This window comes from Pelobates fuscus, chromosome 2, assembly GCF_036172605.1.
Source record: "Pelobates fuscus isolate aPelFus1 chromosome 2, aPelFus1.pri, whole genome shotgun sequence".
In the NCBI taxonomy this organism is placed as follows: domain Eukaryota; kingdom Metazoa; phylum Chordata; class Amphibia; order Anura; family Pelobatidae; genus Pelobates; species Pelobates fuscus.
This window is the reverse complement of record NC_086318.1, coordinates 140,940,724-140,968,048: the sequence shown is the minus strand read 5'-3', so window position 1 is coordinate 140,968,048 and position 27,325 is coordinate 140,940,724. Positions and strand designations below refer to the sequence as shown.

The following is a 27,325-nucleotide window of genomic DNA, read 5'->3' as shown; positions in this document are numbered from 1 at the left end:
CTAGAACATTGAAATTTACAGAAAAATTCTTAACACATTTAAAATTAGTGTTTTCTTACTTCCTTAAAAAGAAGCTTCCACATTGGAGTAATTTCAACGTCAATTGTGTTCAAACCACATAGCTGTCTCCTGTGCATAAAAGTAAAATGGGTTATGTTTGAATGCATTATTTTCTAGAATAAATTATTAATAATGTGCATACGTTAACATCATTGACAATGCTCCCTAAAGATAGGCAACCTTTTGCATTCAATATTTAGTGTACTGCTATTCCCTTGATTGTATGCAATCATTATAGCTGTAAGAACAATGTGGGAGATGGAGCACTAAATATTGCCTATCGCTGGCCTATACCTACTTGCGATGTGTTTAAAGGTAGGGATACAAGGTAAACAATGTTTCAGCGACACATATCATGTATACAAATTGATGGGCAGCACATGAAAAGGGCTGCCCAGTAGTACATAGAATTCAGAAGAAGGCAGGGCCATCTTTAATGCGGGGCAGCTGCCCCGGGCCCGGTCATTCCTAGGGGGCCCAAAGCAGCTGCCCATTGAGCTGCCAGCGCTGCAGTGCATGCGGGCAGACCACTGCGGGCCGCACGATGAGGGGCCCTATGGGGTGGCCCATGCTCTTAGGGCCACCTGATGGCAATGAGTCTGCAGGGACCCGGGGCCCCCAGTGATGAAGTCAGCGCTAAGAGAAAGTGCAGTCACTTCCTCCTAGCTAACACAGGGAGGAGGAAAGGAGGAGCGCGGCCTGGTAGAGAGCTCAACTCCCAACAGCCTCAGACAGCCACTGGACCGCAGGTAAGGCACCCTCCTGCATACAAAAGGTAGGAAACAGGAGGGTGACTGAAACTGTATATTTACCATGTATGTCTGTTTGTGTGTGTATATCTGTCTGCATGTGTATCAGTCTGTGTGTGTATATATGTCTGTATGTGCATGTGTCTGTTTGTGTGTGTATCTGTCGTTATGTGTATATGCATGTGGGTCTGTGGGTCTGTTTGTATATCTGTCTGCATGTTTATCAGTCTGTGTGTGTATCTGACTGTATGTGTATCTGTGTGTTTCTATGTGTATGTCTGTATGTATGTGCATGTGTCTGTGTGTGTGTGTGTGTGTGTGTGTATCTGTCTATATGTGTATATGCATGTGGGTCTGTGGGTCTGTTTGTATATCTGTCTGTATGTATATCTATGTATCTGTATGTGTGTTTCTGTGTGTATAGCTGTATTTAAGTGTATATGAATGTGTCTGTGTATCTGTGTGTATCAGTCTATATGTGTATCTGTGTGTCTGTATGAGTTTCTGTATGCGTATTTGTTTAATTACCTTGCAGGGTTAACTTCACATCTAGTGGCTGTCTGCTAGAGGAACTTCCTCTAAATGATGCTGGACATTCTCGTGCTTTGCATAAGGACACTCAGCATCAGCTAAAACCCTATAGGGAAACATTGATTCAATGCTTTACTATGGGGAAGACCTAATGCGATCAACATGCCCTGCTCACATGCGCATTACGATCCCTCTGCCAGCTGACATCTGCGGAGGAGGAGCACAGGCAGAGCCTGACCCAGTACTGAGTGATATCGGTGCTGGAATCACCCTTTTGGCACTGTGGGTTGGGGCTTCAAGGGAACGAGGGAGGGGTGCACTGTAGGGCACTATAGTGCTAGGAATACAACAAGTATTCCTAGCACTATACTTTTCTTTTAAACAACCAAGATGGATACAATTGGCACTACCTTTGGTTTCAAAGGGAGGGCTGTGTACTTAAGCAGATATAATTAGTAACATTCATTCAAATGCATAAGTAAAACTACCTGGCCAACAGCAAATAGTGATATACTATAGGGGAATCTTTTTCAGTTATTTGCTATTTGAATAAGGAGCAGATGTGGAGGCTCACTTAAGGTGCTAGCAGGACATAGACATTTTAAACAGCCCACCATACTCTTGCAGATATGCAGCTAAGCATGCATGTGGCTTTTACTCTCTACATAAAGTTATGAGAGAGTCTGTTAAGTTTACTTTGCGTGAATTCTCTGTACAACATCAGGACAGCTAGCAGGAACCATAAACACATGGGTGCTTGAAATCATGGCTGCAGTAATTCTTGAAACCTAGAGCTAAAATTAGTAGTGTGAAATGAAAAGGGGTTAGGAGTTTGGAATTTGTTATGTTTTGTATTCTAATGATACTTTGATATTGTGATATATGACTCGGTTTTAATCTTGAAACAATGTGAATATATTAGTGTAATACATTTATTCAACATATTGTCATGTTACCTACTTAGCATTTCTTCCACTTGTTTAACTAATTTACTTCTCTATGTTCAGTATGGAAGAATTGTTGCATAACTTAACATAAACTGTGTCGTTTTTTTTTTTGTTTTTTTTTTTTAATTCTTTATTTTAGCATAGACAGTTACAATGCAGTAATGGTTCATTTCATGGCTTACGCAGAAGCCTGTTAGTAAAAGGAAGTCATTTGGTAACTGTCTATTTTGCTGTTGTGATAAACATAAATAACATACATATTTACAAGAAAAATGTGATATCGAGATGTTGGGACAAGTGCTGTGTGTTGTAGTGGTGTTTAAGGATGTGCGAACGTCGTTCTGTTTATAGATTGTAATGTGTTTGGTATGATACCAGTTGGGCTTTAATAGTAGGGTAGACAGTTGGTACTTTTGGTTGCATATATACAGAGCAGTTACAGATGCGTGTGTGTGTCGTGCCCCATATGCATATATTCACATTCTAAAAGGGGACATCGGTTTGCCAGGGCATGACATGTCAACACAGTGTACATTCTTATAGTAAGCTATAAAGTTCTGTGGGAAATATCTGCGGTGGTAGATAACAAGATGAGCCTGTAAGAAAAGTACTTGGTATGTAATTTAGTTAGCATTACTTAAAATCTATACATTTTGGGCTGTCAGTAAAGTAGGGTGTCTGTAGGTCAAACCGTCTGAGCCTAGGAGAACTTTAGGCAACTCCACATAAGAAAAAACATATTATATTATATTATACAAAAAGCCTAGCTTTACGGAGCTAAGAGAAGTGAATTAATGCAAAATTTTAACGTTGCGAGTATTCATATTCACTACTGTCTCCCGTTGCCTTACCACCAGTTCATCCAAAGAGGTGATGAATGAGTATGAATGATGTTATATGGTAGATGGTCATAAACTGTAATTTTGGTTGAGTGTCGTGGTGAGTCACCGTTTGTGGGGTCTATGGCGATCCCTATTGGTGGGATTGTAGAGCGGCTTGTGTGCCATTAAGGTTTTTGCCCTGGTGGGGTTTGCTAGTGACTCTTATGGAGTCATGATGCGTACATATGAGGTATGGCCGGCACCCCGGTATCATGGGCTGGCCTTCCCAGTGGGATGAGCATAAGCCTAGTGACTAAGTGTGTGGGCGAGTGTCGTGGGGTTAAATGAGACTAAGTGACAGGAACTGTCGATGGTCCCTGAGGGTTAAGATAGACATGTTGGTGCCGTGCGGCATCGAGATAGGTAGTCACTATCGGCCCATTGGTAGGGCTCGTTTGAGTCTCTTGCGGGTTGAAGCGTAGCAGAACCAAAAAGAGAAAAAAACACAACAAAAACAAGAACAAGGGGGTTAGGTTAACCGGAGAGTTTGTGTCGTCCCCCTGAGTCCTCACTAATCGGCCGTGGTTTCGTTGAACTACGGGGCCTCGATGATAAAGTAGGCTGTGTGAGCATGAGAGTCTCTTTATGGGGGGTCCTCCCGCCCTCTCTGGTGTGCGTCTCCCGTAGGCCTGTTTCCTCGCTTCTGTTGTGCAGCGGTGGTCGCTGTGTTCTGGTCTCCCAGCGTGAGCTGCTCCGAGGGGGTCGGTGCTGGTATATTGAGTCCTTTTAAAAACTCTGTATGGTCTTCAGTGGCCGACAGGGTGTGTATTGCATCCCCCTGCGATACCACCAAGGTTCCTGACAGCCCCCAGCGGTATTTTATGCCATGATCCCGGAGTGCCCGGGTGATGGGCGCGAATTTACGCCGTTCGAGAAGGATAGTGAAAGGCAGGTCTTCGTATATCAAGATCCTATTGTGTGCGATCACCAGATTAGGGTTTTGTCTCGCTCGCGCCATGATAGCGTTTTTTACTGCAATGTCCCTTGAGACTACTATGATGTCGCGGGGTGCGTCCGCGGGTGCTGTGGGGGCCTTCCTGATCCTGAAGGCCGACGCTAGTGGTGGTCGTTCACCTTCTGTCCGGACTCCTAGTGCCTGCAGGACTTGATTGGCATATTCGAGTAAGGCTTCTTGGCCTATCGATTCTGGGGCCCCCCGGATTTTGATATTTTTTCGTCGGTGGCGCGTTTCTAGGGAGGTCACCGTGCGTGTAAGAAGTTGTACTTGGTGTGTGAGGGCAGTGACCCGGGAGTCAGTGTTGGTAATCTGTTTCCCCCTCTCCTCCTCTCGGGACTCGATTGCTCCCATGCGGCGGTTCAGGCCTCCTATTTCCTCCTGTACTCCTGCGAGGTCCGCTTTCCACACCTCTCTCAGGTCCCGCAGGAGGTTTTTTATGTCCCCCTTAGTGGATGGGGACTGATCGGAGTCGGATTCCGCTCTCTGGTGCACTCCGCTGTGGGTCTGATGAGTTTGATGTGTCTCATCCTCCCATGAAAGCTCCGAGTCACTTGAGCTGCGTGGCTCTGCAGGCGCCATGTCTGTTCGGGCTTGTTGCGGCGGCCGGCAGAAGGACAGCCTGATGTCTCTGTGTTTCTGACCCTCCGCTGGGGCCGTTTTTCGGTGTTTTTTGCCCATCTCTCTCGGAAGGGTCTTCCAGGTGTCTAGAAGGTAAGTTTTTAAGCTCTGGCGTGATAGATAAAGTCGGATTTTGGGTCTCTGGAGCGGGAGCTCTGCTAGTATGCGACCGCTCAGTAGCTCAGCTAGCCACGCCCCGTCGTTTTTTTTTATATTTAATAATGCCTTTAACTATTAATAAGAGATTTGTGCGACATATGCACAGCATACCATTTATCATAATTTACCTACCTGTCAATCTGTTCTTCTTTACTTAATCCTGTGCCAAAATGTTGATGTATATCTGAGCATGAATATCTGTCTTCCAGAACCCTTAAATGTAAACATCAAAAAATATTTTGCTAATTGTTTTTCATAACGAATGACAACAGATCAATTTATTTTAGATCACAAACTAGCTTACCCAATTTTTTGAAACACTCCATTAACCGCATTCCAAATATAGCGAATTCTTTGCACTGTGATACACCGGACCTGTGAAATAAACTGCTGTTTACCATCAATTAACCCCGAAATGGTTACCCCCTGTTCCTACTTTAATAAAATTGTACATACCCTCAAGAATTTAATATTTTTAAATATCTTAAATTTTGTAAATGTAGTAAAAATTGTAGCAAAAACGATTCTGAAAACAATTTTGACCTTTGTCCTTTTTTAATTTCTGTGAATGTTATCCACATTTGAAAAAGATGGACACAATGTTCTTTACTAAACTGGAAATGTATCTGGTATTTGCAAATACTAGGATAAAATAGTTGAGATAAAGAATTTAAATCCAGGAGCAGAAGTAATTTTCTATCTAAGCAGAATGATTTCATATTAGTGTATACTGAGATACATCTGCAATCTTGTATCTTATTTGTCAAAACTGAGCATTAATGTAAAAGATAAATATATAATGTCTGTGCTTGCTCACATGGAGATACAATCTAGAATTTTATTCTGATGGTTCTCAGAAAAACTAAAGCGAAGCTCTAATAGTCTTAACTTGTTTACTACAGCAATGGAGATACAATCTAGTGAAACACAAAGAATGGTATGTCTAGAAAAGTGAAACTAGCTCTACCACCTGTGAGGTATCCCCTACACCTTCACCTTAAATCATATATAACACACACACACACACACACAAATAGGTGAAGCAAGGTATGGCAAATAAAGAGATACAATCTAGCACTAGAGTTGGAGATTCATTTTTGCTTCAATTGCAATTCATCCACATTTGGGCTGATCGGGTCATCCATTCTGAAATGTAGCTGCATTACAAACTAAATTAGTCACACAATAATTGAATATGTTTGTTTTGATTTGTGATTGGAATCCCATCTCTGGCACCAAAAAAGAAAAGGAATGATTGGTGGAAAAAACAAAGGATTATTGATGGCTAGGTGGCAGTCACTAAAGGCTGATTTTATTCATAGATCAAGTAGGAGCACATAGATCAAGTTGGAATAGCCCCTGTACGAGAGGCAAAATGTGTTACAACATCAGGAACCAGCAAAATGTTTTGGACTATGCCAAGTATTGTGGAGCTTACTGTCGATACAAATGGCTTTTCTTAATTTTGCTCTTTCAGCTGCCTAGCATATAGCTCCCTCATTTGTTATCCTTATGTATGATTGCATTTTTTTAAGATATTAAAGCAGGGAGTTATCTACTAAACACAGCTCCCTCCCTAATGTCATACCCTTAAATATGGCACTATTTTCTAAACCACTGAAAGATCATGGCATTCCTTTCATTCAAATAGAAAGTCTGAAATTAAAATATTGGACAAATGTCATCCAAAATAAATCAACTAATGGGTGAAATACGTTTAAGACGAACAGAATATTTTGGCCGTGCACATGTATATTACATAGTATATATGGAAATACATCTAAACTAAATTTACATTTCCAACAGCTTTTACATAAAATAAATTAAAGTGGCCAAAAGGTAGATCCCAGACCACACATGTTATTAAACAGCAACTATTATGCTCTGTCAGGTTTTATTGGATGAGACTCTAAGGGTAAATGTAATAGTTAAAATGAATTTGATTTGTTTGAAGCAGATTAAATGCATTTGTACACAATTCTACATGTTACCAGCAGCTGCAGTTATCCCTTAATTTTCATTGACCATCATCTCCAAATTATCCTTGCTACCTCTTGTCTCAAGTCCTAATATTAACCATTAGTCTGCAAGCTCATGGACCATCTACCTAAGTATTTTGTATAAAATAGCTTCAATGGCTAGATCTCAAATAATAGGCAGTAGTATTTTAAAATTTTGTTTTGGTCTGCTGTATATATTGTACTTGTCTTTTTTCCCAATTGTACGATATGGCACTATATAAATACCAATGATAATAATAGTTTGCCTTTCCCTGCACTTGTGCAAACTATATATAGTAGTGTAGATTGGATTGGCTGTATTATTCAAATACAATACAGTATTCTGCAGGCATTTTGCAGGCCTCAGGACTCCGGCAGTTTGTGCATCCACAGCACATAGTACCAACCTTTGCCCTAACACAGCGGAAGGTGAGCATGGCCACTCGGGCCCTAACTCTGCAAGACCAACCAGAGTTTTGAAGGATAAGCTGGGTAGGGACATCGTCTTCATGGGCAAATCCCAAAGATGAAACAATTTTAACGCAGGCACTTGTGGTTTTAGTTCCTGTAGATTGTTACATATTTGTGTTCACTGTTTCCGGGCTCACACAAAAACCATGTGTACTAATAAAATCTTTGCTAAACCATACCCAACTTGCATCAACGTCACGTTATTTGCTGTTCTGTTACGACACCACCCCTCACAACACTTTGTTAATTTTCTCACCAAAGGGTTGTCTGAGGGGTTTCACACAGATATCATACACTTGCCATCTGGTACACTGGAATGCAATAATCTACAAACAGCAATGACAGATCCAGAGTTAGTGAGTGATCTTATAAGAATTGAATTAGAACAGGGTTTTGTGTTAGGGCCATTTGTTTCCCCACCAATTGGGGTCATCACAGGTAAAACTTCACATAAACCAAGACTGATCATCAATTTATCAGCACCAAATTCCTCCACAATACTGTCTCAATTCTCTGATACCCTCTGATGAATTCACTCTGCAATATGCCACTATTGACAATGCCATATGGGCCATTTTGGCACCTGGGACAGGAACTTGGCTCAGTAAAACGAACATTGTCAACGCTTTCAAGTTACTTTCCACTCACCCTTCACTGTGGCATCTGCATGGCATTAAGGGGCAGGGTTTATATTATTTCTTCTCCTGGCTCACTTTTGGCCCCAAGAGCAGCCCCAAAATATTCAATATCTTTGCTGAAACCATGTGTTGGTTGCTACTTAATGTGTGCAGATGTCCGACTGTAATTCACCATTTAGATAACTTTAGCACAATTGAAAACAACTCACTACCCCCTAGCAGTCTCAAAAACACGTTGGCTCTTCTTGAGTCCCTGGGTATACCGGTCTCCCTTAAAAAAACGGTAGGTCCGGTCACAGACGATGGTCTTGTAGCCCATTCCAGCCTTGTGTAGGTCTACAATCTTGTCCCTGACATCCTTGGACAGCACTTTGGTCTTGGCCAGGGTGGAGAGTTTAGAATATGATTGACTGCTTCTGTGGACAGGAGACTTTTATACAGGCAAGGAGCTGAGATTAGGAGCCCTCCCTTTAATCTTGCTGATTGATAGGGGATCTTGCTGATTGATATGGGATCTTGCTGATTGATAGGGGATCAAATACTTATTTCACTCATTGACATGCAAATCAATTTATAATTTTTTGACATGCAAATTTTTTTTTTGTTATTCTGTCTCTCACTGTTAAAATACAACTACCATTAAAATTATAGACTGATAATTTCTTTGTCAGTGAGCAAACGTTCAAAATCAGCAGTGGATCAAATACTTTTTTCTTTCACTGTATAAATATATCTTATATCACAACAAAAATTAATTTTAAGAATAAATGGCATAAGGACATTATTCAGATTTATAAAGCATTGTACTCTAAATCTAAAAAGTATACATAAATCTACCTAGGCTTAGTTGCTTACCTTACACATAGTCTTCATTATTAACTTGCTTTCAGCCTGTTTATCTAAATCAATAGTGTTATGGTCTGCCCTTGCATCCAGTAAGTTTGAATGGATCCATATTACTTTCTTCTTAAAATATTTCTTACATTCATCCTAAATAAAAAGGGACTCTAGTTACATTTAATACACTCTACATATTGCTAACCCACATGAAAATGAAACAAGCACATTTGACACAATACTACTGAATATCTTCCCAAAGCAATAGATGCATTGCTTATACCAGTGATGGCGAACCAATGGCACGCGTGCCACAGGTGGCACGCCGGGCCCTCTCTGTGGGCACGCGGCCATAGGTTTGTCATCACTGCAGAGTAGGCGCCTGCCTGCCCGAAACGGCAGGCGCCTACTCTGCTTCCGTGTCGGCAGGACCGGAAGCAGGGGGGAGGGATCGAGGAAGCAGCTCTCCTGTCCTCCCTCGAGCTGTGTGGAGCGTTGCCGCGCGTTACCATGGCAACGCTCCACATAGCATCGCGCGGGAGGACAGGAGAGCTGCAGGACCTGGGATGGCTGTGCAGGACGAGGGATGGCTGTGTTCCCCCCTCCCCTTCACCAAAGGTAACAAGAAGGGAAGGGGGGATACTGATTTAATTACCTACCCCCCTTACCTACAGCACCCCCTACTCCCCTTACCAACAGACCCCTACCATAGCACCCCTACTCCCACTACCCACAGCACCCTTACCCCCAGCACCCCTACTCCCACTACCCACAGCACCCCTACCCCCAGCACCCATACTTCCACTACCCACAGCACCCTTACCCCCAGCACCCCTACTCCCACTACCCACAGCACCCCTACCCCCAGCACCCATACTTCCACTACCACAGCACCCATACCCCCCTTACCCACAGCATCCCTACCCCCAGCACCTCTACTCCCACTACCCACAGCACCCCTACAATCAGCACCCCTACTCCCACTATCCACAGCACCCCTACTCCCAGCACCCCTACCCCCAGCATCTCTACCCCCAGCACCCCTACTCCCACTACCCACAGCACCCCTACCTCCCTTACCCCCAGCACCCCTACTCCCCCTACACACAGCACCCCTACCCCCAGCACCCCTACCCCCCTTACCCACAGCACCCCTACCCCCCAGCACCCCTACTCCCACTACCCACAGCACCCCTACCCCTAGCACCCCTACCCCCAGCACCCCTACCCCCAGCACCCCTACCCCACTTACCCACAGCACCCCTACCCCCAGCACCCCTACCCCACTTACCCACAGCACCCCTACCCCCCTACCCCAGCACCCCTACCCACAGCACCCCTACCCCCGCACCCACAGCACCCCTACCCCCTACACACAGCACCCCCACCCCCCTACACACAGCACCCCTACCCCCTACCCACAGCAGCCCTACACACAGCACCCCTACCTACAGCACCCCTACCGCCCCACAAACACAGCACCCCCCCACACACAGCACCCTTTCCTCCCCCCACACACAGCACCCTTTCCCCCCACACACAGCACCATTTCCCCCCCACACACAGCACCCTTCCCCCCCACACACAGCATCCTTCCCCCCCCCACACACAGCATCCTTCCCCCCCACACACAGCACCCTTTCCCCCACACACAGCACCCTTTCCCCCCACACACAGCACCCTTTCCCCCCACACACAGCACCCTTTCCCCCCACACACAGCACCCTTTCACCCACACACACAGCACCTTTCCCCCACACACACAGCACCTTTCCCCCACACAGCACCTCCCCCCCCCACACACAGCACCCTTCCCCCCCACACACAGCACCCTCCCCCCCCACACACAGCACCCTTTCCCCCCCACAGCACCCTTCCCCCCCCACACACAGCACCCTTTCCCCCCCACACACACAGCACCCTTTCCCCCCCCACACACAGCACCCTTTCCCCCCCCTCACACAACACCCTTCCCCCCCCCACACACAGCACCCTTCCCCCCCCACACACACAGCACCCTTTCCCCCCCCACACACAGCACCCTTTCCCCCCCCACACACAGCACCCTTCCCCCCCCCACACACAGCACCCTCCCCCCCACACACAGCACCCTTCCCCCCCCACACACAGCACCCTTCCCCCCCACACACAGCACCCTTTCCCCCCCCCACACAGCACCCTTTCCCCCCCCAACACACAGCACCCTTTCCCCCAAACACACACAGCACCCTTTCCCCCAAACACACACAGACACATACACTGCACCCCTCAATGCAGTATATGTGTGTGTTCAGAAGTCTTTGTGTATTCAGCAGACTGCGTGCGTGTATTCAGCAGACTGCGTACTCAGCAGTGTGCGTGTATTTAGCGGACTGTGTGTGTATTTAGCAGTCTGTCTATGTCTCGGTGTGTGAATGTGTTCAGCAGTCTGTGTGTATGTATTGCATTTGTTGGAGATACTAATATAAGCTTAATTTATATCATTATTTAAAATTTGTATAATTTAACTCTATGTTGTGTTCTTCTTTTAAAACAAAAGTTGTTAACTGTACGAGTAGTTTTTTTCTAAACGTAAACCTCAGTATTCAGGTTTAATTGTCGTGTTGGCACTTTGAGGGAAAAAAAAGTTGGCATGTATTGCAGTTTGGGCACTCGGGCTCAAAAAGGTTCGCCATCACTGGCTTATACATTTACATACAGCCTCAATCCTGCTTAACAATGTGTGAATTAAAGGTGAACTGTCTCTTCTGAGGCTTTTAAAATGTATGCTTGCTTATCTTAATATTTAAGAAATATTTAACAGTGAGGTGTGAAATATAAAATGTGTTGTGAAAATCAATAACACTTCATCCTACAACTTGGCACCTTTATATTAGACCCCTGTCAAGCATTGCTATAAGAACTCGCACCTGTCAGTCGCCATATAGAGGAATTTAATAAAGAAGAGAAATTAAAGTTACATGTTCTCCTTTTTTTTTTTTTTTTGCATAGTGTAAATACTGTGCCTGAACTGAATTATGATGACACATACATACACACACATTGATGCATTCACACACACTGACATTTACTGAAATATTGTTGTGGAAATCACACAGATGCACACCTTGACACAGATACACACCCACACATTTAGATACCTACACTGACACATATACACACCTTGACACACACACACAATCTGACATACACACACACACACACACGTCATCATTTGCATATTTGCAGCCACCCTTCTGGACCCAAGGTATGCTAACAGGAGTGTAGCTGCAAATATAAAAATTATGACAAGTATGTGTGTATGTGTCAAGTTGTGTGTATCTGTGTCAAGGTATGTATATGTGTCAGTGTTTGTATCTGAGTATGTGTATGCATTTGTGTGTTAAGGTGTGTCAGGGTATTCATCTGGGTGTGTGTATCTGTGTGTCAGTGTGTGTGCATGTGTCAGTGTATTTGTGTGTCAGTGTTTGTACTCTGTGTCAGTGTGTGCATCTATGTGTGTGTATGTAGACGGCCCTCCCAGTAGGTCGATACTACCGGGTCCTGGTCACACTCAGACTGGGCCTCTGTTCAGTAATAATACACTCTAAGTGCTTGGATTACTTAATGGGCCCCCAAAGCGCGCAGGCCCTCTTTGTAGTTCGGTCTGCCAATGTATTTTCTAAACAGATAAAACATCAACATTAAGAAAAGAACATTTCTTAATTTCATCTTTCTGTTTAATAGATAACTCTCTAAATTAGTGCCTTTATGTGGGATTAACATGTTTAAGGATACCACATCAGCGAGCTGCCTAGTAGAACTGATTTTTAGCTATACATATATTTGGAACTAAATAACATTTAGTCAATTCAATTAATATCATTCATATATGCAATAATATATTGGCTGTTCTGAATTAACGAATAACCAAATTACATGCTTTTACAAGAACTTTGGTTCAGTCATTTGGAGATTCATTTCATTATTCGGACAAACTGCTGAATGGGTTATATTTCAGCGCAGTTCGCCTGACTCTGAATGCACAAATCTAGTTTTCATTTATTTCTTTGAATAATCTTGACAGAAACAAATTGTATACAATAAGAAATATGAATTTAGACCATTCAGCAAGTAAGAAATGGTACACAAAATTTGTTATATACAGGGTTATTCCGTACAGTAAGAATAAAAAGTGAATTTCTAATTTAAGTTAAAAAAATTGAACTAGAAAAAATTCGCAAATACAGCTATGCTTCCAGTGTAGCTACTTTGATCGTAAACTTAGACATACTCACAGTGCTTCTAAGCAAAATAACATCTGCCTCTTCCAGACTGCATGGGACACAGTGGCATAATATATCTATCATTGGCTTCCAATAGAACAAGAGCCAAAGGAATCCAAGAGAAACAAAATACCCAACAATACATAGTTTACTCCGGAGCGGATCTGTCCTGTATCCATGTATTTCCTGTAAATGAATATAATGAATTGTGTGATGTATAGTAATGTAGTTATTTTCCCATGAACAATAATTGTGTTATTTCATTGTCAAACATGTATCCCCTGTATCACAACTGTTTTTAATTATGTTAAGAATGGGATTATTATTATTATGAGTAGTATTAATACTGCTATATTATAAACACCAGCAACATTTCAACCTACAAATCAAGCTTGACAAAGACCTCATTTGTAGGTCTAAAGGTTGCTGCTGTTTGTAACTTGCATTGATCTTCATTAAAACTGCTGTTTAGCCATACTTGCTTGCCAGGACCATCTCTGTTATTTTACTGGTATATTGAGATTTGTCAGCCTTGGTCCAGAGTTTCACCTTGGTTAAGTGGTTTAGACGTGTGCATTTTGATACTAATATATTGATACATATATTACATCAAAATACACTTGGAATATTTAGATATAGATTTATTTTCTTACCATAATTTTCTTTTCATGGCTATTATTCATTGCAACATATACATCATGGGTAAGCTCTGGCCCTTACAGCCGATAGGACAGAAAAAACACCTCAAACATTTAAAGGAGGACCCCTTCCTAGGAACCCCCAAGTCAGTAACAAGCTCTACAGAAAAGCATAAATGCAGGTTAAAGGGTGGTAAGTATATGCTGCCATTAATAAAATCCAGGAAATTAAAATTACGGTAAATTTTGACAAATTTTTCCACTCCTGGCTAATCATGGCAGCTTATACATCATGGGAATACCCAAGCTAAAAGAGGGAGGAACAAGACAAAATAGCTGCAAATAAAATTTATTGAGCTAATCAAAGAAATGAAAAAAAACAATGAAGCAAAAGAAACCTGGACAGTGTAGCTGGGGTTAACCCATAGAAAACTGAAGAAACTGGAAAGAAGAGACTGGACTGTCCAGTGACCACTGAGTATTAATTAAAATATAACTTTTAATAACTGCAAAAAACATAAAAAATAGCTAGAGATATATCTGGCTCTAAACACGAACAGACATACAGTGGAAAAAAGTTCCACAATAGAGAAGTGATAGAAGTCACTATATACTGAATATAGTCTATCTCCAAAATGTGGTTAAGCTATAATGAAAAGAACCTTGAATCAATGTTACTCTGTAACTATGTAATCAGAGGGAGAATGCCCTTGTAATTATGTTGCAAATATTAATAATACTATTACAGAATAACAGAGGGTAGTTACATATAGCAGAAGGTAGGACAGGGATATAAATCCTAAGACAGAAATCGTGAAAAGAAAAACCCAGGACGAAAAAAACAGGGTTAACCTGGGTATAGAAATGATAATAAAAAACGTGTGACTGGCTAAGCAAACAATCCCTGCTATAGCCAGAAAAGAGGATTCGCTAAGAGAGCAAGTAGCTAAGGCTAGTAACCCTAGAACAATATATGATACACACAATAGCTGTGTAGTGGCGTCTAACTGCAGTTTAACGCTAAGTCTAAAGCTGGCAATTTCGTCCAAGATTCGGCTATTAGGTAAAGACTTTGCAGACCCACAGATTCCCACTAAACTCAGCTATTGTCCAAGATTTCTAACTAGCTAAAATACAAGCTAAACTTGCAGACTATCAGAGCGAGAAATCTCCACGTGCAAAAGCCCCGACTCGCGTTTCGCCAGTGAGCGGCTTTTCAAGGGGTGAAGGCTGTCCTCGTCGGTTCGGTTTAAATATAGCGCCCAAACATCTGATTGGTCGGTGGGAGGGGCTAGCAGGAAGTGTCAGCTAACCCCTTGACTGCCATGCCGGCATAGTAGATGGTAAATGGCAGAGAGGAATACTATGGATGAAAACTATATCCAGGAGTAAAAATGACGAAACAGGGCTATGCCAATTGAGTTTGCACACAGTTATAACTGACAGGAAGTGCTAAAGAAGATTATAAAGTTTAGCAAAAACTGATAATAGTGTGAACATACAAAGCATGAAGATTGGCATCCTTGGTTAATAACTCCTGGAGATTGTCAAATCTAATTAAGTCATGAAAAGTATATACCATGAAAAATAAGATTATAATGTATATATCATCTCAGTAATTATGATTACACAGTTACAGAGTAACATTGATTCAAGGTTCTTTTCATTATAGCTTAACCACATTTTGGAGATAGACTATATTCAGTATATAGTGACTTCTATCACTTCTCTATTGTGGAACTTTTTTCCACTGTATGTCTGTTCGTGTTTAGAGCCAGATATATATCTAGCTCTTTTTTATGTTTTTTGCAGTTATTAAAAGTTATATTTTAATTAATACTCAGTGGTCACTGGACAGTCTTCTGAGCTAATCAAAGACATCAACCGTAACCGGCACTCTAAACTGAATTTAGGACTTGACTCCTACATTGTGTTTCATTAGCAGACCGAACGTCCAACTGGTAATATAGACAAAATACCCAAAGGTAGTTTACAATACAAAAATAATAGAGAAAGATATAGGGCAATAATGCTGCAAATTGTGAGTTATAGATATAAATAATCGCACTCACAAACCCATACTGATTGAAGGCATATCATAGATGGTAGTGTGGTAACTTCAGGACTTGACCGTGTAGACTGTTATGAAGTATTCCTACTATGCCAGTTAATCTATTAACTCTGCAGTTACCAGTATAATTTCTGATTGCATAGTATAATGTTTCTGCTGTAGTTTTTTTTACCCAATAATGGTGGATTCTAACCATTTTTTTTTATCATGGAAGGAACCTCGTCACGGACATATACAGCATAGCATATTATCTCTTGCGCTTTTCCTGGGAGGAGATTATATGATCCATTTCTCACTATTGGAAAGTAATAGAAGAATAGTCTCAGATACTCTTAAGTATTCGGATGAAATAAATTGGTCAGATTTACCATACTTACCTAGGAGCAGCACTAGGTAAGTGTCCACTAAGAGGAGAAGTCAGAATGGGCTAACTACAAGGGAATTAAAAATGAGTACAATTCTAGCATATAAAATATTTTTTTTTTTTTAAAGATTAGACAATAATATGAGAGAAACTAAACATATCTGTAGCAAAAGAATATTAAAGTAATGCACTTTAAGAAAACTCCTAGAAATACAATAGCAACTTTCAAGTAGACACTGCAATTTTAGGGCACCAAGGCACTAACTTGGGCATTCTGGATCCTTAAATACCTTTGCTTCAGGTGTTGGGAATGTCTTTGGGCTATTTCCCAGTTTTGCCCATGCCACAAAATGCCCATAATTCGCGTCATAGGACTCGACCACAAGAGTGTGCTATTGCACATGTGCTGTAGTCTGCCAATCATCACAAGTCTGTTCTGCCTGAATACCAGGTAGGTAGTGATGTACCGAACTGTCCGCCGGCGAACAGTTCCCGGCGAAATTAGCGTGTTCGCGTTCGCCGCGGCGGGCGGACACATGCGCAGTTCGATCCGCCCCCTATTCGTCATCATTGGGCAAACTTTGACCCTGTGCCTCTCGGTCAGCAGACACATTCCAGCCAATCAGCAGCACTCCCTCCCTTCCACACCCTCCAACCTCCCTCCCAGCATCCATTTTCGATTCATTCGGAAGATGCATGCTTAGTGAGAGGAGGGAAAGTTTAGCTGCTGCTGATTAGATAGGGATATTGATAGCTAGGCTAGGGTATTCAGTGTCCACTACAATCCTGAAGGACTCATCTGATCTCTGCTGTAAGGACAGCACCCCAAAAAGCCCTTTTTAGGGCTATAACATCAGGCTGCTTTTTTTTTTTTCCTGTGTAATGTAATTGCAGGTGCCTGCCTGCCTGCCAGCTTCTGTGTGAGGTTCACATTGGATACTGTGCCTATTTGCCCAGTGCCACCACTCATATCTGTTTTAACAATAGGTTAAGCTTTACATTTAAAATAAATATTTTTTTTTTCACTGTAATAGAAGAGCAGTTGCCTGCCTGCCTGCCAGCTTCTGTGTGAGGTTGGATGCCTTGCCCATTTGCACAGTCAGTGCCACCACTCATATCTGTTTTAACAATTGGTTAAGCTTTAGATTTAAAATAAATATTTTTTTTCACTGTAATAGAAGAGCAGTTGCCTGCCTGCCAGCTTCTGTGTCAGGTTGGATGCCTTGCCCATTTGCACAGTCAGTGCCACCACTCATATCTGTTTTAACAATTGATTAAGCTTTAGATTTTAAATAAATAATTTTTTTCACTGTAATAGAAGAGCAGTTGCCTGCCTGCCAGCTTCTGTGTGAGGTTGGATGCCTTGCCCATTTGCACAGTCAGTGCCACCACTCATATCTGTTTTAACAATTGGTTAAGCTTTAGATTTTAAATAAATCATTTTTTTCACTGTAATAGAAGAGCAGTTGCCTGCCTGCCAGCTTCTGTGTGAGGTTCACATTGGATACTGTGCCCACTAGCCCAGTGCCACCACTCATATCTGTTTTAACAATTGGTTAAGCTTTAGATTTAAAATAAATATTTTTTTTTTCACTGTTATAGAAGAGCAGTTAGTTGTCTGCAAGCGTCTGTGTTTCAGGCCTACTTCAGCGTGTGCTCTGCAGACCTGTGCCAGCGTGCTTTGACAGTTGCCACTCATATCTTGTGTCTCTATAGCGTGCTTTTACAACCAAAATTTTGTTTCCACTGTAATAGAAGAGCAGTTGCCTGCCTGCCAGCTTCTGTGTGAGGTTCACATTGGATACTGTGCCCACTAGCCCAGTGCCACCACTCATATCTGTTTTAACAATTGGTTAAGCTTTAGATTTAAAATAAATATTTTTTTTTCACTGTAATAGAAGAGCAGTTACTTGTCTGCAAGCGTCTGTGTTTCAGGCCTACTTCAGCGTGTGCTCTGCAGACCTGTGCCAGCGTGCTTTGACAGTTGCCACTCATATCTTGTGTCTCTTTAGCGTGCTTTTACAACCAAAATTTTGTTTCCACTGTAATAGAAGAGCAGTTGCCTGCCTGCCAGCTTCTGTGTGAGGTTCACATTGGATACTGTGCCCACTAGCCCAGTGCCACCACTCATATCTGTTTTAACAATTGGTTAAGCTTTAGATTTAAAATAAATATTTTTTTTTCACTGTAATAGAAGAGCAGTTAGTTGTCTGCAAGCGTCTGTGTTTCAGGCCTACTTCAGCGTGTGCTCTGCAGACCTGTGCCAGCGTGCTTTGACAGTTGCCACTCATATCTTGTGTCTCTATAGCGTGCTTTTACAACCAAAATTTTGTTTCCACTGTAATAGAAGAGCAGTTGCCTTCCTGCCAGCTTCTGTGTGAGGTTCACATTGGATACTGTGCCTACTTGCCCAGTGCCACCACTCATATCTGTTTTAACAATTGGTTAAGCTTTACAATTAAAATAAATAATTTGTTTTCACTGTAATAGAAGAGCAGTTGCCTGCCTGCCAGCTTCTGTGTCAGGTTGGATGCCTTGCCCATTTGCACAGTCAGTGCCACCACTCATATCTGTTTTAACAATAGCTTAAGCTTTAGATTTTAAAGAAATCATTTTGTTTCACTGTAATAGAAGATCAGTTAGTTGTCTGCAAGCATCTGGGTGTCAGGCCTACTTCAGCGTGTGCTCTGTAGACCTGTTCCAGCGTGCTTTGACAGTTGCCAATCTTATTTGGTGTCTCTATAGCGTGCTTTTAAAACCAAAATTTGTTTTTCACTGTTATAGATTGAATAGCAGTTACTTGTCTTCAAGCGGGTGTCTCAGGCCTACAGTGTGTGCTCTGCAGAACTGTTCCAGTGCACATTGCCAATCATATCTGGTGTCTCTATAGCGTGCTTTTAAAACCAAAATTTGTTTTTCACTGTTATAGATTGAATAGCAGTTACTTGTCTTCAAGCGGGTGTCTCAGGCCTACAGTGTGTGCTCTGCAGAACTGTTACAGTTCACATTGCCAATCATATCTGGTCTCACAGTAGCTTGCACGCATAGTACCACTAATCCCCCAAAAAATGACAGGCAGAGGCAGGCCACCCCGCAGGGGCCGTCGTGGTCGTGGTGCTGTGATTCCCTTTTGCCCTAGAATAATGCCCAGTTTTCAGAAGCCACGTACCCTGAACTTGAAAAGTTCTGAGGACTTAGTTGACTGGCTAACACAGGACACCCAATCTTGTACAGCCTCCGCTAGGAACCTTGACGCACCATCCTCCTCCAGCTTAGCTTCAGGCACCTCTCAAGATAGCACTCACCCGCCTGCCGCCACCACCAAAACTAGCACCACAGCCGCTTTACTTGGTATGTCAGAGGAGTTATTCACACACCCGTTTGAAGAAATGAGTGATGCGCAACCATTATTGCTAGAGGATGTAGATAACAGGGATATGTCTCAGGCAGGCAGCATTAAACACATGGAGGTACAGTGTGATGATGATGATGTTGTACCCGCTGCTGCTTCCTTTTCTGAGTTGTCAGATACAAGCGAAGCGGTTGATGATGACGATGCGTCCATGGATGTCACGTGGGTGCCCGCTAGAAGAGAAGAAGAACAGGGCGAAAGTTCAGCTGGGGAGACAGAGAGGAGGAGGAGGAGACCAGTTGGAAGCAGGGGGGGGTCGTCGCAAGGAGCTAGTGGCACAGTCAGACAGCATGCATCGGCACCCGGGGTCAGCCCGACAGCACGCCAATCAACGCATGCTGTGTCCACCACCAGAATGCCGTCATTGCAGAGCTCAGCAGTGTGGCATTTTTTTTGTGTGTCTGCCTCGGACAACAGCGATGCCATTTGCAACCTGTGCCAAAGGAAACTGAGTCGTGGGAGGTCCAACACCCACCTAGGTACAACTGCTTTGCGTAGGCACATGATCTCACATCACAAACGCCTATGGGATCAACACATGAGTACAAGCAGCACGCCTACTCTAAGCCGCCATCCTCCTCCTGGTCCAGCATCTTCAGCCACGTCAACCACTGCTGTCCTTCTTGCCCCCTCTCAACCATCCGCCACTCCGTCTCCCGCCTTGAGCAGTTCCCGCTCATCTGCCCACAGTCATGTGTCTGTCAAAGACATGTTTGAGCGTAAGAAGCCAATGTCACCAAGTCACCCCCTTGCCCAGCGTCTGACAGCTGGCTTGTCCGAACTATTAGCCCGCCAGCTTTTACCATACAATCTGGTTGAGTCTGAGGCGTTCAAAAAATTTGTAGCTATTGGGACACCGCAGTGGAAGGTACCCGGCCGGAATTTCTTTTTTTTTTTTTAATTCTTTATTTTTAGTGGGTTTGCAAGTCAAGAATAACAGTTACAGCATGTGCTCAAATGGATAACATGTAACATTGTACAAACTGGATCATCAGCATATGTCAGAGAGTCGCACATGTGAGTCGTCTACCTGGTTTAGTTTTTCTTTTTCGTCAGGGTAATCCTCCTTTTGTCAGTGTATACGGTGTGCAGCAATATGTTAGGGAGGGTTTGGGTGTCAAGCTTTATGTGCCCTGCTAAGTAGTTAGGTCAAAACTTCTTGCCTAGGGCAATTATGGTGAGTGGTTGGGGGAGTTGATAAAGTATGGTCTGCATATGTTTGTGCCCCTATGTGGGTCCTTTAGTCGGTCAGGGTTTTTCAGGTGGGTCTCTTGCCCTGTAGTGTGGGTGAATAGACCAGCTGGTTGAGGCCCTACTCTGTCTTCTTGAGGGTGGGGGGAATGGTGTGTTGCCTAGGTAACGTCTCAGTCAGTCGGCTTGCGGAGCCAGGGTAGAGGTGGTGTCTCTGAAGTAAGACTGTAAGTGTGGATAGTAAAGTCAGAGAATATGTCAACGTGACAAAAAGTCATGTAAGCATACATTTAAAACTGGTGAAAAACAATAGGCCTGAGAGGCCTTCAACTGCGAGTTGTAATCTCCACAAGAAAGTACATAGTAGGATGTTGTAAGGGTGTGCGTCCGCTCATCTCAGGTTTGCAGGTCCGTCGTCCTTAGTGCCGTTCCCCTGGGAGCAAAGGGAGTAACTTCTGCGATGTTCCACGGTGGGCAGGCTCCCGTATTCACCGGCGGCGCTGGGATGCCTATCGATTGGAAGAAAGTCGGTGCTTCTGAGGCACTCAGTAGGAGGTGAGTCTTTCCATCATGTTCCGCCGTCAGTCTGATCCCCGTGCTGCCCCCATAAGGGCCCCTTCAATCAGAGTCTCGAACCATTTTAAGTAGAACATCCCTTGGGGCATCTTGCGGTGCTTTTGTGGCTTTGGGGAGTCTAAAGCAGGAGTCAGTTACAATCAGTTTAGCCTGTTTTGGTGGTAGCAATGTGGCTATCAGCCTTCTGCAGTAGTGAGGCAGTTCCATATTAGTAATAGTTTCAGGTACACCTCTGATGCGCACATTGCGCGCTTTAGCTTTATCCTCCATGCCTGCTAGTTGGGCCGCCAGTGTAGTGCACTGTTTCTGTAGGGATCCCAGTGTGGCATCTGTGGCCGTTTGTGCCACCTTAGTGCTTCTAAGCGTCTCCTCCGTGGAGGCTACGCGGCCTGCAAGAGTGTGCACCTCTCCTCTAACGAGTGCCATGTCTGCGTCCAACATCGCCCTTATTTCTATCATTATAGCCTTAATATCGGCTTTTGTTGCTGGTACTAGGTCACCCCGATCTGATGTCTGTTGGGGCATAGGTCGTACCTTTGATTGTGCAGGCACAGTGTCCGGGAGGCTGTCGTCATCTGAGGATTGCAAGGTGAAGGCCTCAGCCGGCGCCATCTTGGCTGACTCGCATCGCTGTGTCAGGTGCATGAAAGCGCCTATATCCCTGGTTCCGGAGCCCGGTTCTGCTCTGTGTTTTTTTGTCTTTTTCCCCATGGTCTCGGGTAAGCAGGGGGATGATATCACGGGTCCCCGTTGTGGTTTTAGCCTCCTTTGTCGCTATTTTATCAGGTCGGCCGTCGGAGCTATGGTGAGCTGCGGCCGTCTCGCTAAGGCGCTGGCTCCCCCCCCCCCCCCCCCGGACGGAATTTCTTTTCACAAAAGGCAATCCCCAACTTGTACCCGATTGTGCAAAAGGAAGTCATGGCATGTCTGGCACACAGTGTTGGGGCAAGGGTCCATCTGACCACTGATACCTGGTCTGCAAAGCATGGTCAGGGCAGGTATATCACCTACACTGCGCATTGGGTAAACCTGCTGACGGCTGACAAGCAAGGAATGCGTGGCATTGCAGAGGAGTTGGTGACACCGCCACGAATTGCAGGCAGTCCTGCTGCCACCTCCTCTACTCCTCCTACTCCATCCTCTTCCATAACCTCCTCGGCTGAGTCTTCTTGTGCCGCTGCTTCTTGCTCCACATCAACGGCACCCCCCCCCAGCTCCCCAGGTACTATTCCACATCCCGGATACGGCAGTGTCATGCCGTCTTGGGTTTGACTTGCTTGAAAGCAGAGAGTCACACCGGACAAGCAATCCTGTCCGCCCTGAACGCACAGGTGGAAAAGTGGCTGACTCCGCAGCAACTGGATATCGGCAAAGTGGTGTGTGACAACGGAAAAAATTTGATAGCGGCATTGAAGTTGGGCAAGTTGACACATGTGCCGTGCATGGCACATGTGTGTAATCTGATCGTACAACACTTTGTGCATAAGTACACAGGCTTACAGGACGTCCTGAAGCAGGCCAGGAAGGTGTGTGGCCATTTCAGGCGTTCCTACACGGCCATGGCTCACTTTGCCGATATCCAGCGGCGAAACAACATGCCAGTGAGGCGCTTGATTTGCGACAGCCCTACACGTTGGAATTCAACACTCCTAATGTTCGACCGCCTGCTCCAACAAGAAAAAGCTGTTAATGAATATTTGTATGACCGGGGTGCTAGGACAGCATCTGGGGAGTTGGGGATTTTTTTGCCACGTTACTGGACGCTCATGCGCAATGCCTGTAGGCTCATGCGTCCTTTTGAGGAGGTGACAAACCTAGTCAGTCGCACCGAAGGCACCATCAGCGACATCATACCATTTGTTTTCTTCATGGAGCGTGCCCTGCGAAGAGTGCTGGATCAGGTTGTAGATGAGCGTGAAGAGGAAGAGGAAGAGTTGTGGTCACCATCACCACCAGAAACAGCCTTATCAGCATCGCTTGCTGGACCTGCGGCAACGCTGGAAGAGGATTGTGAGGAAGAGGAGTCAGAGGAGGATTGTAGCTTTGAGGAGGAGGAGCAAGACCAAACACAACAGGCATCCCAGGGTGCTCGTTGTCACCTATCTGGTACCCGTGGTGTTGTACGTGGCTGGGGGGAAGAACATACCTTCAATGACATCAGTGAGGAGGAGGAACGGTTAATGAGTAGCTCGGCATCCAACCTTGTGCAAATGGGGTCTTTCATGCTGTCCTGCCTGTTGAGGGACCATCGTATAAAAAGGCTGAAGGAGAACGACCTGTACTGGGTGTCCACGCTACTAGACCCCCGGTATAAGCAGAAAGTGGCGGAAATGTTACCGAATTACAACAAGTCGGAAAGGATGCAGCATTTGCAAAATAAATTAAAAAGTATGCTTTACACAGCGTATAAGGGTGATGTCACAGCACAACGGGAATCTAACAGGGGGAGAGGTGGAAGTCATCCTCCTCCTCCTCCTCCCACGACCACGCCGGCAAGGACAGGACGCTTTAAAGACGTGTTGTTGATGGAGGACATGCGGACCTTTTTAAGTCCTATGCATCGCCACAGCCCTTCGGGATCCACCCTCAGAGAGCGACTCGACCGACAGGTGGCAGACTACCTCGCCTTAACTGCAGATATCGACACTCTGAGGAGCGATGAACCCCTTGACTACTGGGTGTGCAGGCTTGACCTTTGGCCTGAGCTATCCCAATTTGCGATAGAACTTCTGGCCTGCCCCGCTTCAAGTGTCCTGTCAGAAAGGACCTTCAGTGCAGCAGGAGGTATTGTCACTGAGAAGAGAAGTCGCCTAGGTCAAAAAAGTCTAGATTACCTCACCTTTATTAAGATGAATGAGGGATGGATCCCGAAGGGACTGACACTGGGCGATACATTTGCTTAAAAAAGGCCTGATGAGATGAGCTGCCTTGGGCTAAAAATGGTCCACACGCTGCTGTATTTTAGCTCTGAATGACGTTTGACTTGCGTGACTTATCCGCCACCAACTAGAGTTCAAGCCGCCATGTTTTAGGGCACTTTCTGCCTGTGAAACAAACATCAATTTTTCTGGCCGCTGCTACAGCAGCGGCTGCAACATTACCAAATTTTTCAGGCATGTGTACATGCCTAATTTTTAGGCCCACTGGTGCAGCACTGTGGCTTAAGAAACCAAACCAAAAATTAAAATCCTCCAAGATGGCACCAATATACCAGTGGTCTAAGCATCTTCCCACCTTGGCCTAAAAAGGGGAGGTGATTCAACAATTAAAAATCTCTTCCATTTACACGTCCACTGATAGGAGACGCGGAAGGTATTAAACTGATATGAACAATACTCCACTCCTATCAGTAGTTCCGTCCCATTGTGATTTATGCCCCCCACCCACCGCGCAGGGGTGGGGGCCGAGGGGGGGAGGACAGTAGGTCACCCCATTGTGATTTATGGCCCCCACCCACCGCGCAGGGGTTGGGGAGGACAGTAGCTCCCCCCAGTGTGTATCAGGGGCTTTGAGGACAGGTGTCAATCCATACCTGCCAAGTGACCCTATGTAGGGGGAACAGTCCCTATTCTGCTCTGTGTCAGTGTGTATCAGGGGTTTTGAGGACAGGTGTCAATCCATATCTGCCAAGTGACCCTATGTAGGAGGAACAGTCCCTATTCTGCTCTGTGTCAGTGTGTATCAGGGGTTTTGAGGACAGGTGTCAATCCATATCTGCCAAGTGACCCTATGTAGGGGGAACAGTCCCTATTCTGCTCTGTGTCATTGTGTATCAGGGGTTTTGAGGACAGGTGTCAATCCATATCTGCCAAGTGACCCTATGTAGGGGGAACAGTCCCTATTCTGCTCTGTGTCAGTGTGTATCAGGGGTTTTGAGGACAGGTGTCAATCCATATCTGCCAAGTGACCCTATGTAGGGGGAACAGTCCCTATTCTGCTCTGTGTCAGTGTGTATCAGGGGTTTTGAGGACAGGTGTCAATCCATACCTGCCAAGTGACCCTATGTAGGGGGAACAGTCTCTATTCTGCTCTGTGTCAGTGTGTATCATGGTCTCTGTGGACGGTGAACAGTCTCTATTCTGCTCTGTGTCAGTGTGTATCATGGGTTTTGAGGACAGGTGTCAATCCATATCTGCCAAGTGACCCTATGTAGGGGGAACAGTCTCTATTCTGCTCTGTGTCAGTGTGTATCAGGGATCATTAGGATAGGTGTCAATCCATATCTGCCAAGTGACCCTATGTAGGGGGAACAGTCCCTATTCTGCTCTGTGTCAGTGTGTATCATGGTCTCTGTGGACGGTGAACAGTCTCTATTCTGCTCTGTGTCAGTGTGTATCAGGGATCATTAGGATAGGTGTCAATCCATATCTGCCAAGTGACCCTATGTAGGGGGAACAGTCCCTATTCTGCTCTGTGTCAGTGTGTATCAGGGATCATTAGGATAGGTGTCAATCCATATCTGCCAAGTGACCCTATGTAGGGGGAACAGTCTCTATTCTGCTCTGTGTCAGTGTGTATCAGGGCTGGGCTTTGAGGACAGGTGTCAATGTTAGGTGATTTCTGCCCTTTATGGATTAAAAGCAGACTCTGCATCAACTGTGCAATTTTCCATGGGAGTTTTGCCATGGATCCCCCTCTGGCATGCCACAGTCCAGGTGTTAGTCCCCTTGAAACAACTTTTCCATCACTATTGTGGCCAGAAAGAGTCCCTGTTGTTTTTAAAATTCGCCTGCACATTGAAGTCAATGGCGGTTCGCGCGGTTCGCCGGTTCGCGAACATTTGCGGAAGTTCGCGTTCGCCGTTCGCGAACTGAAAATTTCGGGTTCGCGACAACACTACAGGTAGGTAAAGTTTGCTTTTAGTCAAGGAGGCATTGGGGACCTACAGGGACTTCGGAACACACACAGGGGCTAAGGAAAAACAGAGGTTAACTTAAGGGTACTTAATAAAGTCCCCAGATGGGACAGATGAGGACCCAGCATAGGTAACAAGAAATCTAGCAATATTGCAGAAAACCAGAATACATAAAAGCAATCCTTACTAGTATAAATACATGGAGAACACAAAATAATGATACGAAATAGAAGAATTTAGTTTGTAGAGAGGTAGAAACTCCCTTCCTAAGGGCTGTAGAACAGGAAAAAAGACTGGGGATCCTAGGAATGGGTCTTCTTTTAAAGGTTTGAGTGTTGTTTCCTGTTATATTGGCTGTAAAGGGCAGAGCTACCTCATGATGTATATGCTGCCATGATTAGCCAGGAAATGTGTGTATATATATACACTATATTTATATACATCTATATATATGTTTAAAGTCTACATTTATAAATATGTAATATTTATACATAATTAAGTAATTTTATTAATCACAATATGAAGAGCCGGCCTGACAACCCAGGAGGAAAGTCCAGAGAATTTGATTTGCAAGCCCTATATTTAATACTGTAACTTTCCAAGACACCATAAAACCTGTACTTGGGGGGTACTATTGTACTCGTGAGATATTGCTGAACACAGATAATACAGTGTAAAACGTATCATGATGATTAAAAGTACAGGTTTTGCGTGAAAAATGACAAAATCCAATATGAACACTAACCTTGGCCAGGGTTTATGACATATCCCATTTCGAATACCTTGGGTTGTCTAATTTTGTAAATGGTATTCAATTATGGAAGTAATTCTCATTCCTGGGCTGACATACGGTCTCAAAGGCAGCAAAACCAATATGGGAAATTTCAATGTGTAAAAATTTAAATTGTCAAGCCTTAAATTTGACCCAGTAACTTTCCAAGATGCCATAAAACCTGTACATGAGTGGTACTATTGTACTCGTGAGACTTCGCTGAACACAAATATTGTTTTTTTAAAAACAGTAAAATGTATCATGATGGCTATATAATCAGTAAAAGTGCAGTTATTGTGTGAAAAATGTAAAAATCCAATATGAACGCTAAC

General features: G+C 44.2%; 1 protein-coding gene across 2 annotated transcripts in view; it reads right to left on the bottom strand.

Moving 5' to 3' along the window:
* The window catches only part of LOC134586875 (probable cation-transporting ATPase 13A4), a 147,393-nt gene that overhangs the window by 90,852 nt on the left and 29,216 nt on the right, over window positions 1-27,325 (bottom strand). For both annotated transcript variants that reach the window (XM_063442776.1, XM_063442777.1), the window contains exons 2-6: window positions 13,127-13,300; window positions 8,868-9,002; window positions 5,208-5,278; window positions 5,036-5,116; window positions 60-129 (exon numbers count right to left, since the gene is read on the bottom strand). In XM_063442776.1, coding sequence (XP_063298846.1) covers window positions 60-129; window positions 5,036-5,116; window positions 5,208-5,278; window positions 8,868-9,002; window positions 13,127-13,300 — 531 coding nt within the window. The remainder of the gene's footprint in view (window positions 1-59; window positions 130-5,035; window positions 5,117-5,207; window positions 5,279-8,867; window positions 9,003-13,126; window positions 13,301-27,325) is intronic.